Source organism: Suricata suricatta, chromosome 5 (assembly GCF_006229205.1).
Source record: "Suricata suricatta isolate VVHF042 chromosome 5, meerkat_22Aug2017_6uvM2_HiC, whole genome shotgun sequence".
In the NCBI taxonomy this organism is placed as follows: domain Eukaryota; kingdom Metazoa; phylum Chordata; class Mammalia; order Carnivora; family Herpestidae; genus Suricata; species Suricata suricatta.
In genome coordinates this window covers 2,745,128-2,756,845 of record NC_043704.1, presented here as the reverse complement: position 1 = coordinate 2,756,845, position 11,718 = coordinate 2,745,128, and the positions used below count along the sequence as shown (strand labels likewise).

The 11,718-nt window shown below is 63.0% G+C and overlaps 1 protein-coding gene across 4 annotated transcripts; it reads left to right on the top strand.

Moving 5' to 3' along the window:
- Window positions 1–297: 297 nt before the first annotated feature.
- ICOSLG (inducible T cell costimulator ligand) lies at window positions 298–10,785 on the top strand. Of its 4 annotated transcripts, XM_029938861.1 has the most exons (7): window positions 302–464; window positions 2,303–2,343; window positions 3,142–3,504; window positions 4,115–4,411; window positions 6,666–6,831; window positions 7,742–7,776; window positions 8,634–10,785. In XM_029938861.1, exons 1-7 carry the CDS (start codon window positions 451–453, stop codon window positions 8,642–8,644), a joined length of 927 nt encoding a protein of 308 aa, XP_029794721.1. In that variant the 5' UTR covers window positions 302–450; the 3' UTR covers window positions 8,645–10,785. The 4 variants fall into 4 exon arrangements, with proteins under 4 accessions (XP_029794720.1, XP_029794722.1, XP_029794719.1 ...); XM_029938860.1 differs by lacking the exons at window positions 6,666–6,831; window positions 7,742–7,776; window positions 8,634–10,785 and adding an exon at window positions 5,807–6,159 and having other exon boundaries at window positions 298–464; window positions 3,145–3,504; XM_029938859.1 differs by lacking the exons at window positions 6,666–6,831; window positions 7,742–7,776; window positions 8,634–10,785 and adding an exon at window positions 5,807–6,158 and having other exon boundaries at window positions 299–464.
- Window positions 10,786–11,718: the final 933 nt, after the last annotated feature.

Genomic DNA, 11,718 nt, shown 5'->3' with positions numbered 1-11,718 from the left:
GCCCTCCAAAGGCCGGCCTCCGCCTCCCCATCTGGGCGCGGACACTGGAGCGCAGCACTTAGCCTCCCGCAGCCCCTCCAGCCCCGCAAGCCTCCCGCAGAGCCCTCGGCCGCCCTCCTCCCCGGGACCACGCACCTCCCCCCCAACTCCCAGGGACACCCACGGGGCCCAGGTCCCAGGCCCCGCGCCCAGCGGCGGGGAGCCGGTGACGGAGCTTCCGTTCTTCCTAGCCCCGCCCGAGGCCAAGGTTGTGGGAGGGACTGGGCAGGGGGTGGGATCAGAGGCGAGGCTCCGGGCGGGGACCTGGGAAAGCAGTCAGTTCTGATTCACTCAGCGCCCAGAGCCGCCGAGGCGCGCAGTGGAGAGCTGGGCTCCCGCGGCCCGAGGGCTCCCGCGGCCCGAGGTCTTTCTGGCTCCGAGGGCTCCGGCGGCCGAAGTCCCGCTCCCACCATGAGGCTGAGAAGGTGCGTGTGCTGGGGAACCAGTCCTGCGGGCGCAGGGGAAGAGGAGAAGGCGGCGCAGGGGCGGGTAGCGGCAGGTGGCCGGATGGCACCCCTGCTCACCTGGTGGCACGGGCCGGGTCCTCGGGCAGGGCCGGCCGCCGGGAGCGCCGCGGCGCCGGGAGCCCTACCTGCAGGCGGGTGGCCTCGGCCCCGCGGAGCGGCGGGCGGCGGGGGACCGACGGCAGCGCGTGGGTGTGCCTGCGGACCGTGCCCGCAGCGGGAGGGCGGGAGCGAAAGCTAACGGAGCGCAGCCGCGCGCTGCACCAGCGAGGCCAGGGCACCGACTGCCCAGAGGTGGGCGCGACCACTCTCTCCAAGGCCGGCTGGTGCCCACTGTTGGGTGGCCTGTCCTCCCATCGGCAGAGCCAGCCCGGAGCGGGGGTGGAGCTGGCACTCCGGCTCCGCTCGCGGCTCCTGGAGCCAGCGGGAGTCCTGGGTGACTCTGCCGTGCTCTCCGCTTTGGGCCAGAACGCCACATTCAAGTCAGGTCGGGGCGCGAGCGCCTTGACAAGGTGGCCGCCACCCAGTCTCCCCAGTTATTAAGTGCAGGTAGTTACAACCATTTTCTCAAGGAGCAAAATACGTCCTCATGGTCACCCACATCCCAGAACTCAGGGTGTAGGCTGGGGACCAGGTGGGCCAGCAGGGGGCCCAGGGAGCACCCAGGAGCAGGCAAACCCGGCTCCCTCACCAGAGCCCAGAGCCCGTGCTTGAGCCCCAGGGAGCCACCAAGGGGCTTTTGGGGCTCGGCATTTTGGAAGGTTGCTCTGACTCCAGGGAAGGGGGCTGCAGGTGGAGCTTATGGGAGCCGTTTCTGTGGGCGGGAATGGTGGCCCCAACAGGGACAGTGAGAGAGAACAGACCTGCCTGCAGACTGTGGCCTCTGGTGTGATGGAGCCCCTGTTGGCTTGGGCCGGGCTGGGCAGGACAGCAGTGCAGTTTCCCTGGCAAGGGACATGGCTCTGTGCACATTCAGATGACAGCTCTGGCTGGGCAGGGCAGAGGTTTCAATGGGTCCAGAGCTCAGCGGGCACAGAAGCCTCTCGGAGGCCTGCAGGAGCGGGTGGCTGGCCCAGGTGCACAGGGGGTGGAGTCTCCTGGGTCGAAGGTCAGGGTCGAGGAGGCTCGGAAGTCCCCAGAGGGGTTTGCTGGCCCCAGGCCACCAGATATGGTTTCAAAACTATGGATCCTGTTTGCAATGCTGCCCTGCGCTGGGGTGCGGGGGGAACCCGGCCATGGGGCATGTTACAGCCTCTCTGTCTCTCCAGACCTCAGTGCAGCTCTGACTACAAGTACCCTGAAAGTGCAGTTTTCTTTCTTTCTCTCTTTCTTTCTTTTAAGATGTATTTATTTTTGAGAGGGACAGGGCACAAGTAGGGGAGGGGCGGGGGGGAGGATCCGAAGCAGGCTCCAGGCTCTGAGCTGATAGCAGTGAGCCCAACGCAAGGCTCGCTCACAAACTGCGAGATCGCGACCCGAGCCGAAGTCGGACGCCTAATCAAGTGAGCCCTCCAGGCCCCCCTGAGAGTATCTGTTTCTGATTTCACACAGTCTCTTGGAATCTGTCCCTGGAAAGGCCGGGCCGGCACAGAGTTGAAGGCTGTGGCTGGCGGCGGCTCTCACCACCTTTGAGCTGGCTGCGGGCACAGGACTTGCTGTGCGTGGGGTGAGGGTGGGGGGCATGTCCGATGGGGTGGCACCGTGGGTGTGTTCACGTTCCTCTGTGGGCACAACCACCGCTGCCCACGAGGTTTGGGAGGAGCAGGAACTCACCAGCCTTTCTGGTTGTTTCCTTCCAGTCCTGGAATTCTCCTGCTCCTGTTCAGTGCCCTACAAGCCAGTAAGTTCAGGGGGGTTCCTGCTGGGACTGCAGACGTGACAGCCTTTCCAGGGCCCCTGAGGGAAAGCTGGGCCCCGGGGAGGAGGGTAACCTGCAGATGGAGGGGGGGGCCACGAAGGGGCCGCTCATGCAGCCCCCAGGGGCTCTTGTTTTAGCTTGTGTTTGGCAAAGGGAGCGTTCCAGTCCCTCCACGATCCAGATGACCTGGGGCTGCCCGTTGCTCTTGACCTCTTTGCCCCAGTCTGCCCCACGGACCTCCAGGCCACCGCCTTCCAGAAGAGCAGGGAACAGGATTTGGCACCACAGCCGAGGCTGAGACCTGGCTGAACCTTCCAGCCCAGAGGGTGGCGCAGGGGACACAGGCAGCCGTGGCCGCATAGGCAGTGCCAGGCTCTGGACCCAGCACGCATGCGGGCAGCGTTATGGTGCCTGCGCTGAGACAGTTTTCTTTTAATTGTCTGAATTAAAAACAACAACCCCTTTTTACCCTGAATTAATTATAAACACCCGGGCAGTGGCCCAAACAGTGCAGAGCGGTCCTGGGCGCCCACCTCTCCCGGCCTCTCCCGCCAGGGCAGGGATCCACATTGGGGCAGGACCGTGCTTTCCAAAGCCGTCTGGCTTTCCAACATGCTAGCACATTCCTGCATCTGTGTGATTCACGCAATCCATTTCTCCTGAAAGGAGTCAAAATAGGCGTTTGACTCTTGCTACCGAAAAGCCCCCTCCCCTGGTTAGAGGACCGTTGCGGGCTGGGAATCAACCGGGGCAAGTAACTTCGCGCTTTCTGAACCTCAGCAGATGTGCAGGAGACGGAAGTCAGAGTGCTGGTGGGCGGCGACGCGGAGCTCAGCTGCGCCTTCCCCAGGGGACACACTTTTGATTTAAACGACCTTTATGTGTACTGGCAAATCAGTGTCGGCGGCGGACCGAAGACCGTGGTCACCTACTACCTCTCCGGGAACGACTCCGCGGGCCATGAGGACAACCACTACCGGGACAGGGCCCGGCTGTCGCTGGAGAGCATGACGCGGGGCGACTTCTCTCTCCGTCTGTACAACATCACCCCCCAGGACGAGCAGAGGTTCCACTGCCTGGTGTTTAGGAAATCCTTGGAGATGAAAAAGATTCTGGATGTGGTGGTGACCTTACACGTGGCAGGTAAGACGTGACGGCTGACGGACTGATCCTGTGCCAGCTGTGCGTCCCAGAGAAGGGACTGACGGGGCCCGCTCTCGGGCTCCGTCGCCTGTCTTGTCCATGAAGGACGCCCTAGTCTCTCCCCATGGGTTTCTGGCCAAGTGAGTGGGAAGCTGAACTGGTTGAAAACTCACGCTGGTCGTGGGAAGTTTCCAGAACCCCCGGGTCACCTGGTTTCACAGAAAAACCCCTCGTCTTGCCATCTTGGCCTTTAATTCTCCAACTCAACTGCAGCTAGATGTTCTTAATGAAATTAGGCGTGAGTGCTGGGAAGAAAAATTAAGTCCACCAAGGACCTCAGATCGGCAGAGAGACGGGCTGCGTCCCTGGAGACGGCCGGCAAGTCTCCTGTGTCACCGGAAGTTCACACAAGCCCTACCTGCTCGGATCGGGGGAGGGGTGCCCGGCTCAGCAGCCCTGCCTGGGGGGGAAAGCAGAGCGTGCAGGCTGCCAGCCCACGGGTCGGGGCACGCTGGGCCACCTCCCCCGTAGCCTGGCCCTCGGCACCCTGGGCCCCTCCGTTTCTGACCTTCAGAACCGCCTCCCTCACCACCCATCTCCCCTCCTGCAGCCAACTACAGCATGCCCGAGGTCACGGCCCCGAGCAGCCCCTCCGAGGACGAGGAGCTGACGTTCACGTGCACGTCTATGAACGGCTACCCGAGGCCTAACGTGTTCTGGATCAACAGGACAGACAACAGCGTGCTGGACGCAGCCCTGCAGAACAACACGGTCTACCTGAACGCACAGGGCTTGTACAACGTGGTCAGCGTCCTGACCGTCAGGCGGACCCCCAGTGTGAACGTTGGCTGCTGCATAGAGAATGTGCTCTTGCACCAAAACCTGACGGCGACCACCCCCCCGGCAGGTAAGGCCCCCGGGTCTGTCCGCTGACACCAGCCTGAGACTGTGGGCCTACGGTGACTCGGGAGGTCCTCCGAGCCAGAAGGCTGAGTCCCTGCACAGTGACTGGGCAGTGGCTGCTGACGGCGGGTAGGAAGGGGGAGGAGGGGACAGGCCGCCCTCGAGGACGAAATCCACCAAGGCCGCCGAGCGCAGGAACGGGGCTGGGCGCTCCGTGCGCGTCGCTTCACTCACTCTTCGCTCTCAAGCTCGGGTTTGGTGACTCATTTCACAGACGAGGGACTGAGGCCCGGGAGGGGGTGTGGGACCGGGCAGCGGTGGCGTCAGGGTTGAAGGCCATGGCCGCACAGTCTCTGGGCCTGCGCGCTGGAGGGGGCCAGAGGGCCCCTGCTGGGACCTGCCGGCAGCAGCCTGGCCACGGGCGCGGGGCTTCCCTGTGGACCACTCCTCCACAGAGGCCTCGGGCTCTCTCAATCTGCGTCCCCGTCCCCAGTGTAGAGATGACACGTCCCCCGCAGGTGGGGGTGGGCGGGCTCCGGGATGGGCTCCGCAGGCCTGCCATGCCCTGCAGGGCCCCGTGCGCGCTGGAGGGAAAGCAGAGGTCCCAGCTCGGGCCCAGTGAGCAGCCCAGTGGCCGTGGCAACAACGGCCCCGAACGCAAGCCCCCTGAGTGTAGGCCCAGGAGCCTGCATGGGTCACATGCTGCAGGGCTGGCCCTGCCCCCCAGGAATCCTTGAGGGGCTGACATCTTCCTCCCTGGAATCAAGCACAGCCTTGTGACTCAAGGTCTATCTGCCCAAAGGGACCAAGACAAGGGCTACACCACAAAGCCCGCCTCTGACAGCTGCCTCCCAGCCAGCGGCCTCCCCCCTCCCCACCCCCCGGCAGGGCGGCCGGGGCCGCAGGCGGAAGGGGGACCGGAAGGTTCTCTTAGGGCTGTGGCCTCGGCTCCTGGGCTGTGGGACGGCTGGGAAGCCTGTAAGAGCCCCCATGCCCAGACCCATTGGCGTCACACCGCAGGGCTAGCTGGGCACCAGGATCTGTTTGAAAGCTTCCGGATGGTTCTACGGTGCATTCAAGGCCTAGCCACTGAGTAGTTTCTCCCAGTTTGGAGACACATGGCGCATTTATCGCAAGCTTCCCTTCCTTGTCTGTCCCGGAGAATCGCTCTCCGAGGGGCTAAGCGACTGCAGGTTAAGGCAGGAGGGATGCGCCCCTCATGCAGGGTCAGGGTGGAGGTGGGGGCGGGGACACAAAATGGTGCGGCCACTTTGGAAAACAGCCCAGAGGTGCCCCTGAAGGGCATCGTGGCGTTTGCGCATGCGCCAGCCGTCCGCCCACGGTGTGCCCCTGGCGGAGCTGGAAGTGGACTCACACACTTGTACACGAATGTTCACAGCAGCAGGACGCATGATCAGCAAACAGGAAGCAGATGAACACTTCCGTCCGGGCACTGGTACCCACTGCCACGCGGACGGAGCTGGAGGAAGCTGTGGTCAGCGAGGAGCCAGAAGGGACACACGCCACATGATTGCGTTCACACAAAGTTCCAGGATAGGTCAATCCTTAGAGACACGAGCAGGGGCATGGGCAGGGGAAGGGCAGCGGCGGCCGGCGGGGACGGCACTTCCTTCTGGAGAAGCTCTGGACCCAGACAGTGATGGCGGCCATGCCCCGTAGAAATGCACAAGCTGCTGACTCGCCCACCGCGTTATGTGACTTTCACCTTGTTTTTTTTTTAAACTGCCTATAACTAAAAATAATAATGAGTGACATTAAATCACATTAAGCACTAAAAAAAATTTTTTTTACATTTATTTATTTTTGAGAGACAGAGAGCATGAACAGGGAACGGGCAGAAAGAGACAGAGACACAGAATCTGAAGCAGCTCCAGGTTCAGAGCTGTGAGCACAGAGCCCGACGCGGGGCTGGAACTCACAAACCGAGAGATCGTGACCTGAGCCGAAGTCAGAGGCTTAACCGACTGAGCCCCCAGGCGCCCCTTAAGCATTTTTTTTAAAGCCAGGAGGAGTCTGTGCTTCCCACCTGCCCTCCCAGTGCGGCCGCTGGAGAGGGCTGGGTCCGGCTCACGTAGTAGTCACTCAGGGAGAGCCGCACACTTTAAGCATCACAAAGCAAGGCCGCGGAAGTTCTGAGGCATCGGTGTCTCCTTGGCTCTCTCTCCTGCTCGGGACGGAGGGTCCTTTCCTTCCCTCCTCGCCCTCTGAGTCTTGCCTTATTTTCCCCTTTCTTGAAGAAACGCACAACGGAACCGAAGACGGCATCACGGAGAGCCAGGCCGATGCCCCGAAGAAACAAGGCGCGGTCCTCAGCACGCTCCTCGTGCTGGGCGTGGTCGTGGTGGTGGCCGTGGCCACAGGCTGGGTGTGCCGAAGCAGGTGCCACCCGTGGGATCCACACAGGTACCGGACCAGGCGCCGGTGGTGGGTGGCTGGCATCTGTTGTTGGCGTGAGCCGTTTGCCCTTTTCAAGACGTGTAAACGTTCTGTGAGATGCCGCCTTCCTCTGAAGGGTGGCTTCCTTGGCGTCCCCATCCGCGAGTGCCAGCGGCCCCCCCAGCTCCGGGCCGCGGGTTCTGGACGTGGACGTGGCTCCTGATGTGGGCGAGCCGAGGGCGCAGGGCGAGGCCGTCTCCCGGCCGGGTAGGAGTGCCAGCTTCTGAATTTCGAGGTCAGGACGGGGCTCGTTTCCCTGGAGGCCGAGCCGCCTTCGGTCCCGACCAAGCTGTTGAACTCTGGCCAGTCTCTCAGACGGTGTAGAAAGGCTGGGTGTTGACCCTGTAGGACAAAGCAGAACTCACAGAGGAGGCAGAAAAGCCCAGAACATGAACATGGTCACAACCATGTCAACCAGGGTAGTAGGGAAGGCCTGGGTGGGGCACAGGAGGTCTCCCAGCTCCGCCTGGCGGGCATGCCCCATGACGCTGACAGTTGGGGGTCTTCTGGGAGGTGGGGGTGCAGGGAGCGCTGGTCCCCTGACAGAAGTTTCCATGCGATGCTGGAGTTTCTGGTCCGTTGCCAATGCCATCATTCTAGAAAGAGTTCCCACGGCCCACGGCTGATCTGGCCAGGCCCTGGAGAGGCGCCCCGATCTGGCCAGGCCCTGGAGAGGCGCCCCGAGTCCAGGGCACAGAGCAGCTTAAAGCACCTTCTGAACTAACCCCTTACAAAGCATCTTCCCGGAAAGCTGGGCGGCCCGAGGGCCCTCCCCTGCAGGCCTGCCCCTGCCGCGGCGCCCAGGGCCACCGGGGATCTGGGACGCGCCTCTCTATGCCTGCTGCCTGCCCTGAGTGTTTCTGGTTTGTTCCCACAGGAGCCAGGCTGCAAGGTCAGAGCACACTTTCTTCGGTGAGTTTTCCAAGAGGGGGCAGGCCCACAGACCGCGGGTGCAGGCTTGCGCAAGCGGACCGCTGGGCGGTGGCTTTGTCAGTGTCGGCCTTGGGCACAAGCTACCCTGGATGACCAGGAGACGGCTGTGGACATTTTCAGAGACACGATGAACCCCTAGGGAAGGCGTGTCACACTTGTCCCCTTTGGCACGTGATCCTGTCCCTTATACACTTGCTGACATTGGGTCACAGAATTTTCCAGGCATTCACGAAAGCAGCGAGCCTGTGAGGATGACCCCCAGGCACGTCCGCCAAGCTTCCCCTCTTCTCCCTGGGCCCTGTCCTCCCTCCCCTTTGCACCCCAACCCCACGGGGATCTCAGGGAGTCCTGACATTGAATCCTTGTCCAGAACTGTTACTCCCAGAGGCAAGCAGCCTGCTGTCCCAGGACCAAAGGTCGGGAGATTCCCACCCAGTTTGGGGAAAGTGTCCACATACAGGGACTCCAGTGTCCCGCGTGGCAGGTGCCTCGGGCTGCAAAGGGCAGGGGGCCTCAGGGCCAGACATGCTGGGCACATGACCACCCCTCTCTGAGCCTCGTTCGCCACCCTGTGAGCCATGCTCATCCTGGGGGTGGGGGGCGGGCCTGGTCACACCCGGGCTCCTGAGGCCACAAAAGCCAGCTTCACACAACGTGCCACCACCCTGGGGCCCGTCAGATGAAGCGCCGAGTGCGTGGGTGTTGACGTCGCCGGTCTCTGTGTGCACCATCCTGCGTCCCCCAGAGAAAGCGGCCGCCTGCCCCCGGTGGGGGGGGGGGGGAGAGGGGAGCAGGCACAGTGCTCCTTGACTCCTTTCTTTCTTTTCCTTCCCAAGACCGAGTCTGACAGGAACTCGCCACCTGGAGTGCGGGCAGCATCTCTGTGAGATCCCACCAGGAGGGACAGCGGACGGCAGCTTGGAAATTGACTCCGGCAGACCTGGTGGCCAAGGGGGACCGCCAGCCCCCATCAACACCATTAACAAGGGGGCCTCCATGGACACGGAGCCTCTCTGGCCCGGAAGGGACACGTGGGACCGTGCCCGATCCCAGGGAGAATGTTCCAGGTGCCGCCCCCATCCTGGAACGAGGACCTTTCCAAGACGCCAGCAGCTCCAAACGTCAAGCCCCCACGTGAGCGGGCTCCCGCCTCTGCAGGAGGAGGAGGAGGAGGGTGCTTGGCGCCGGCCCCTCCCCCCCCGCCGGCCTCTGAGGCCCTCAGGACCCTTCTTAGAATCAAAAACGCATGGGGGTTTGGGGGGACGGGGGCTTTCTGAGGCCAGAGGAAGGGCGCCTCCTTTAGGAAGGCGAGAGGCGTGCTCGGGCTCCTCCAGGACCTTCCCTGCCGGGTGGCGGCCACTCAGGGCTGGTGGAGAGAGGCGCGTGCAGGGCGCCCAGAGATGCAGGAGCAGAGTACACGCATCTGCTGGTGTGCGCATGTGAGTGGGTGTGTCTGCGTGTGTGTGTGTGTGTGTGTGTGTGCACATGTGCAAGTGTCCAGAGTGCAGGAACCCCTGAAAGACTCCTGGAGTTGGTTTTCCTCCAGGATCTTCACTGGGAAGAAAACCCGACCTCGTTTGTTTTGGTCAGAAGCTGGATTTCCCTCCTAAGAAGGCGCAGCAGAGTTGTTTCTAGAAAACCATCTGCTGCCAGGGTCCCCATGACAGAAGCGGGGGAGGAAGCAAGGAGCTCAGAAACTTGCCCAGGCAGGACTGGGGACTGCGTTTCCAACGGACCCCGGCTTCCCCACGTGGCCAAGGAGGACCTTCAACTTGGCGCTGTGCCGTGCCCAGAGGGGGCATTCTCCCCGCGGAGTGGCAGCCGTTCAAAATGTGGCCCTAATCCCATGTCACCCTCTGCGCCTGTCACCCCTGGCATCCCCCGGAACCCACATGGCTGTCACGGTGCCCACCGGGCCCGGCAGGGGACTAGAGGGGGCAGTGGCCCAAGTCCACGCAGGGATGGGGAGCCCGCGGCCTCAACCCTCACCAGGTGGTTTCCATGTTGTTGCCCTGTTTGAGTCTAACAGCTGATGTTTCTAGAAGGTTCTGCACAGGATGCTGCCCACTAACTGTGGTGTGCCCGCCCCCGGGGAAGGCAGTGTCCTGCCTGTGGCCATTCAGCACCGATGGCGGGTGTGACTCGCAAAACCAGGACGGGGCGCAGTGGGAGAGCGGAGCCCAATGCTCGTGACAGGAAACGGTTCCTTGTCTGTGTTTGTGCCCAAACCGCTCGCCCGGCTGCGGGCTGCACCCACGCTTGACCCGGAAGCATTAGGAGCAGCGTGCTCCCAAAGGGGGCCGAGAAGGTCGCGGACTGGCCTCTGGAGCGAAAAGCAGGAGGACCACTTGGGTGCAGGAAGGGGGTGCGGAGCCCCCCTGCAGCCTCGGGCAGGGACGTCCGGCACAGCCCCCTTCCCCGGGGACCCCCGGAGCCCGGGCTGAGGGTCCCGCACCCCCGGCGGCCTGTCTGTTCACAGCGCACCCTGCTCGCCGGGCGCCCACCCGGACAGGACAGAGCGGGGTCTGGGTCCAGCTCTCCCCTGTCTGAGCGGACTCTTCCCTGGGGGAGGGGCGGGGCACCAGCCGCCCAGACCCCCAGCCGCTCGCCCACACGGCATGTTTGTGGGTCTGCCTGGACCCGGGGCTCCCAAGGGATCTCAGCAGCCCCCTCCCTCAGCATGGGAGGATGCATGGCGACCCAGCGGCCTTCAGCCTGGACATCACTGTCCACTCGTTGTGCTGTGCGGGGGACAGGCCGAAAGCCAGTGTTTTCATGTCTGCTTCTGGAAACCTGATTTACAGGAATAACAAGATGGAAGTGCTGTGTGTGTTCAGTGGCTTTGGTCACCGTGGCTGGCACTGGCGCACTCCGCTCAGCTCGGCCTTACTGTCGGCCCCGGGGGCTCTGTGGTTAAGCCTCCGACTTCAGCTCAGGTCATGATCTCACGGCCCATGGGTTCAAGCCCCGCGTCAGGCTCTGTGCTGACAGCTCAGAGCCTGGAGCTGCTTCCGATTCTGTGTCTTCCTCTCTCTCTGCCCTTCCCCTGCTCACAATCTGTCTCTCTCAAAGATAAATAAACATTAAAAAAAAAAACAACTTACCTCCAGCCTAGGGACCTTGCCCCTGTTGCATTGGTTTTCACCCGGGAGAGGTCTGTCCCCCAGGGGACACTGGGTAAGGTCTGGTGGCATTTTTGATTGTCACACTTGGGGTTGCCACCAGCCTTAATGGGTAGAGGCACATGGGACAGCCAGCACACAGAAGTAGCCATGTTAGAGGTCAGTGGTCAGTGGTTGGAGTCAGAACCCGTGCCCTCCTTCATCACCTCCCGGCGGGAAGCAGGGCGAGGGGGCCCCACCTCCTGTCCCCCTCAAGCTGGTGCCCCCGGGCCCGTGGTGGTCTGACATAGGTGAGGGGTTTGCGGTTAACAGGTCCAGGCTGGGGATGGTCCTTGCTCAGGTCTGGGAGTGTCCCTCCCACTCAGCTCAGCTCGCTGCGTGCCTGACCCTCCACGTGGAGCCTGGAGCCTGCGGGTGCCCGGGCTGTCGGAGCTGGGCGGTGGGCACCGGGCAGTGCTGTGGGCAGAGGCCCCGCCGGACACCTGAGCCGCTGGGGATCCTGCTGCCACGAAGGCCATACTCCCTGATCTGGTCCTGGGGGGAGGAGCAGAGTCCAAGCCAAGACCTGTCCTGGGCCCTCCTTCCCTCTGTTTGGTGCCACCTGGATCCTCCTTCCTACTGTGCTCCCTCCCCCACCGTGCTCCCTCCCCACTGTCCTCCCTCAATTACTATTTTCCCTCCCCACTGTCCTCCCTCCCCCACTGTCCTCCCTCCCCATTGTCCTCCCTCCCCACTGTCTTCCCTCCCCCACTGTCCTCCCTCCCCATTGTCCTCCCTCCCCACTGTCCTACCTCCCCCA

What these genes read in the sequence shown, in the direction of transcription:
- ICOSLG (XM_029938859.1), top strand. An exon ending in GTTCAGTGCCCTACAAGCCA is followed by an intron (nt 2,344 to 3,141) that starts GTAAGTTCAGGG and finishes TCTGAACCTCAG; the next exon opens with CAGATGTGCAGGAGACGGAA. An exon ending in GGCGACCACCCCCCCGGCAG is followed by an intron (nt 4,412 to 5,806) that starts GTAAGGCCCCCG and finishes GAATGTTCACAG; the next exon opens with CAGCAGGACGCATGATCAGC.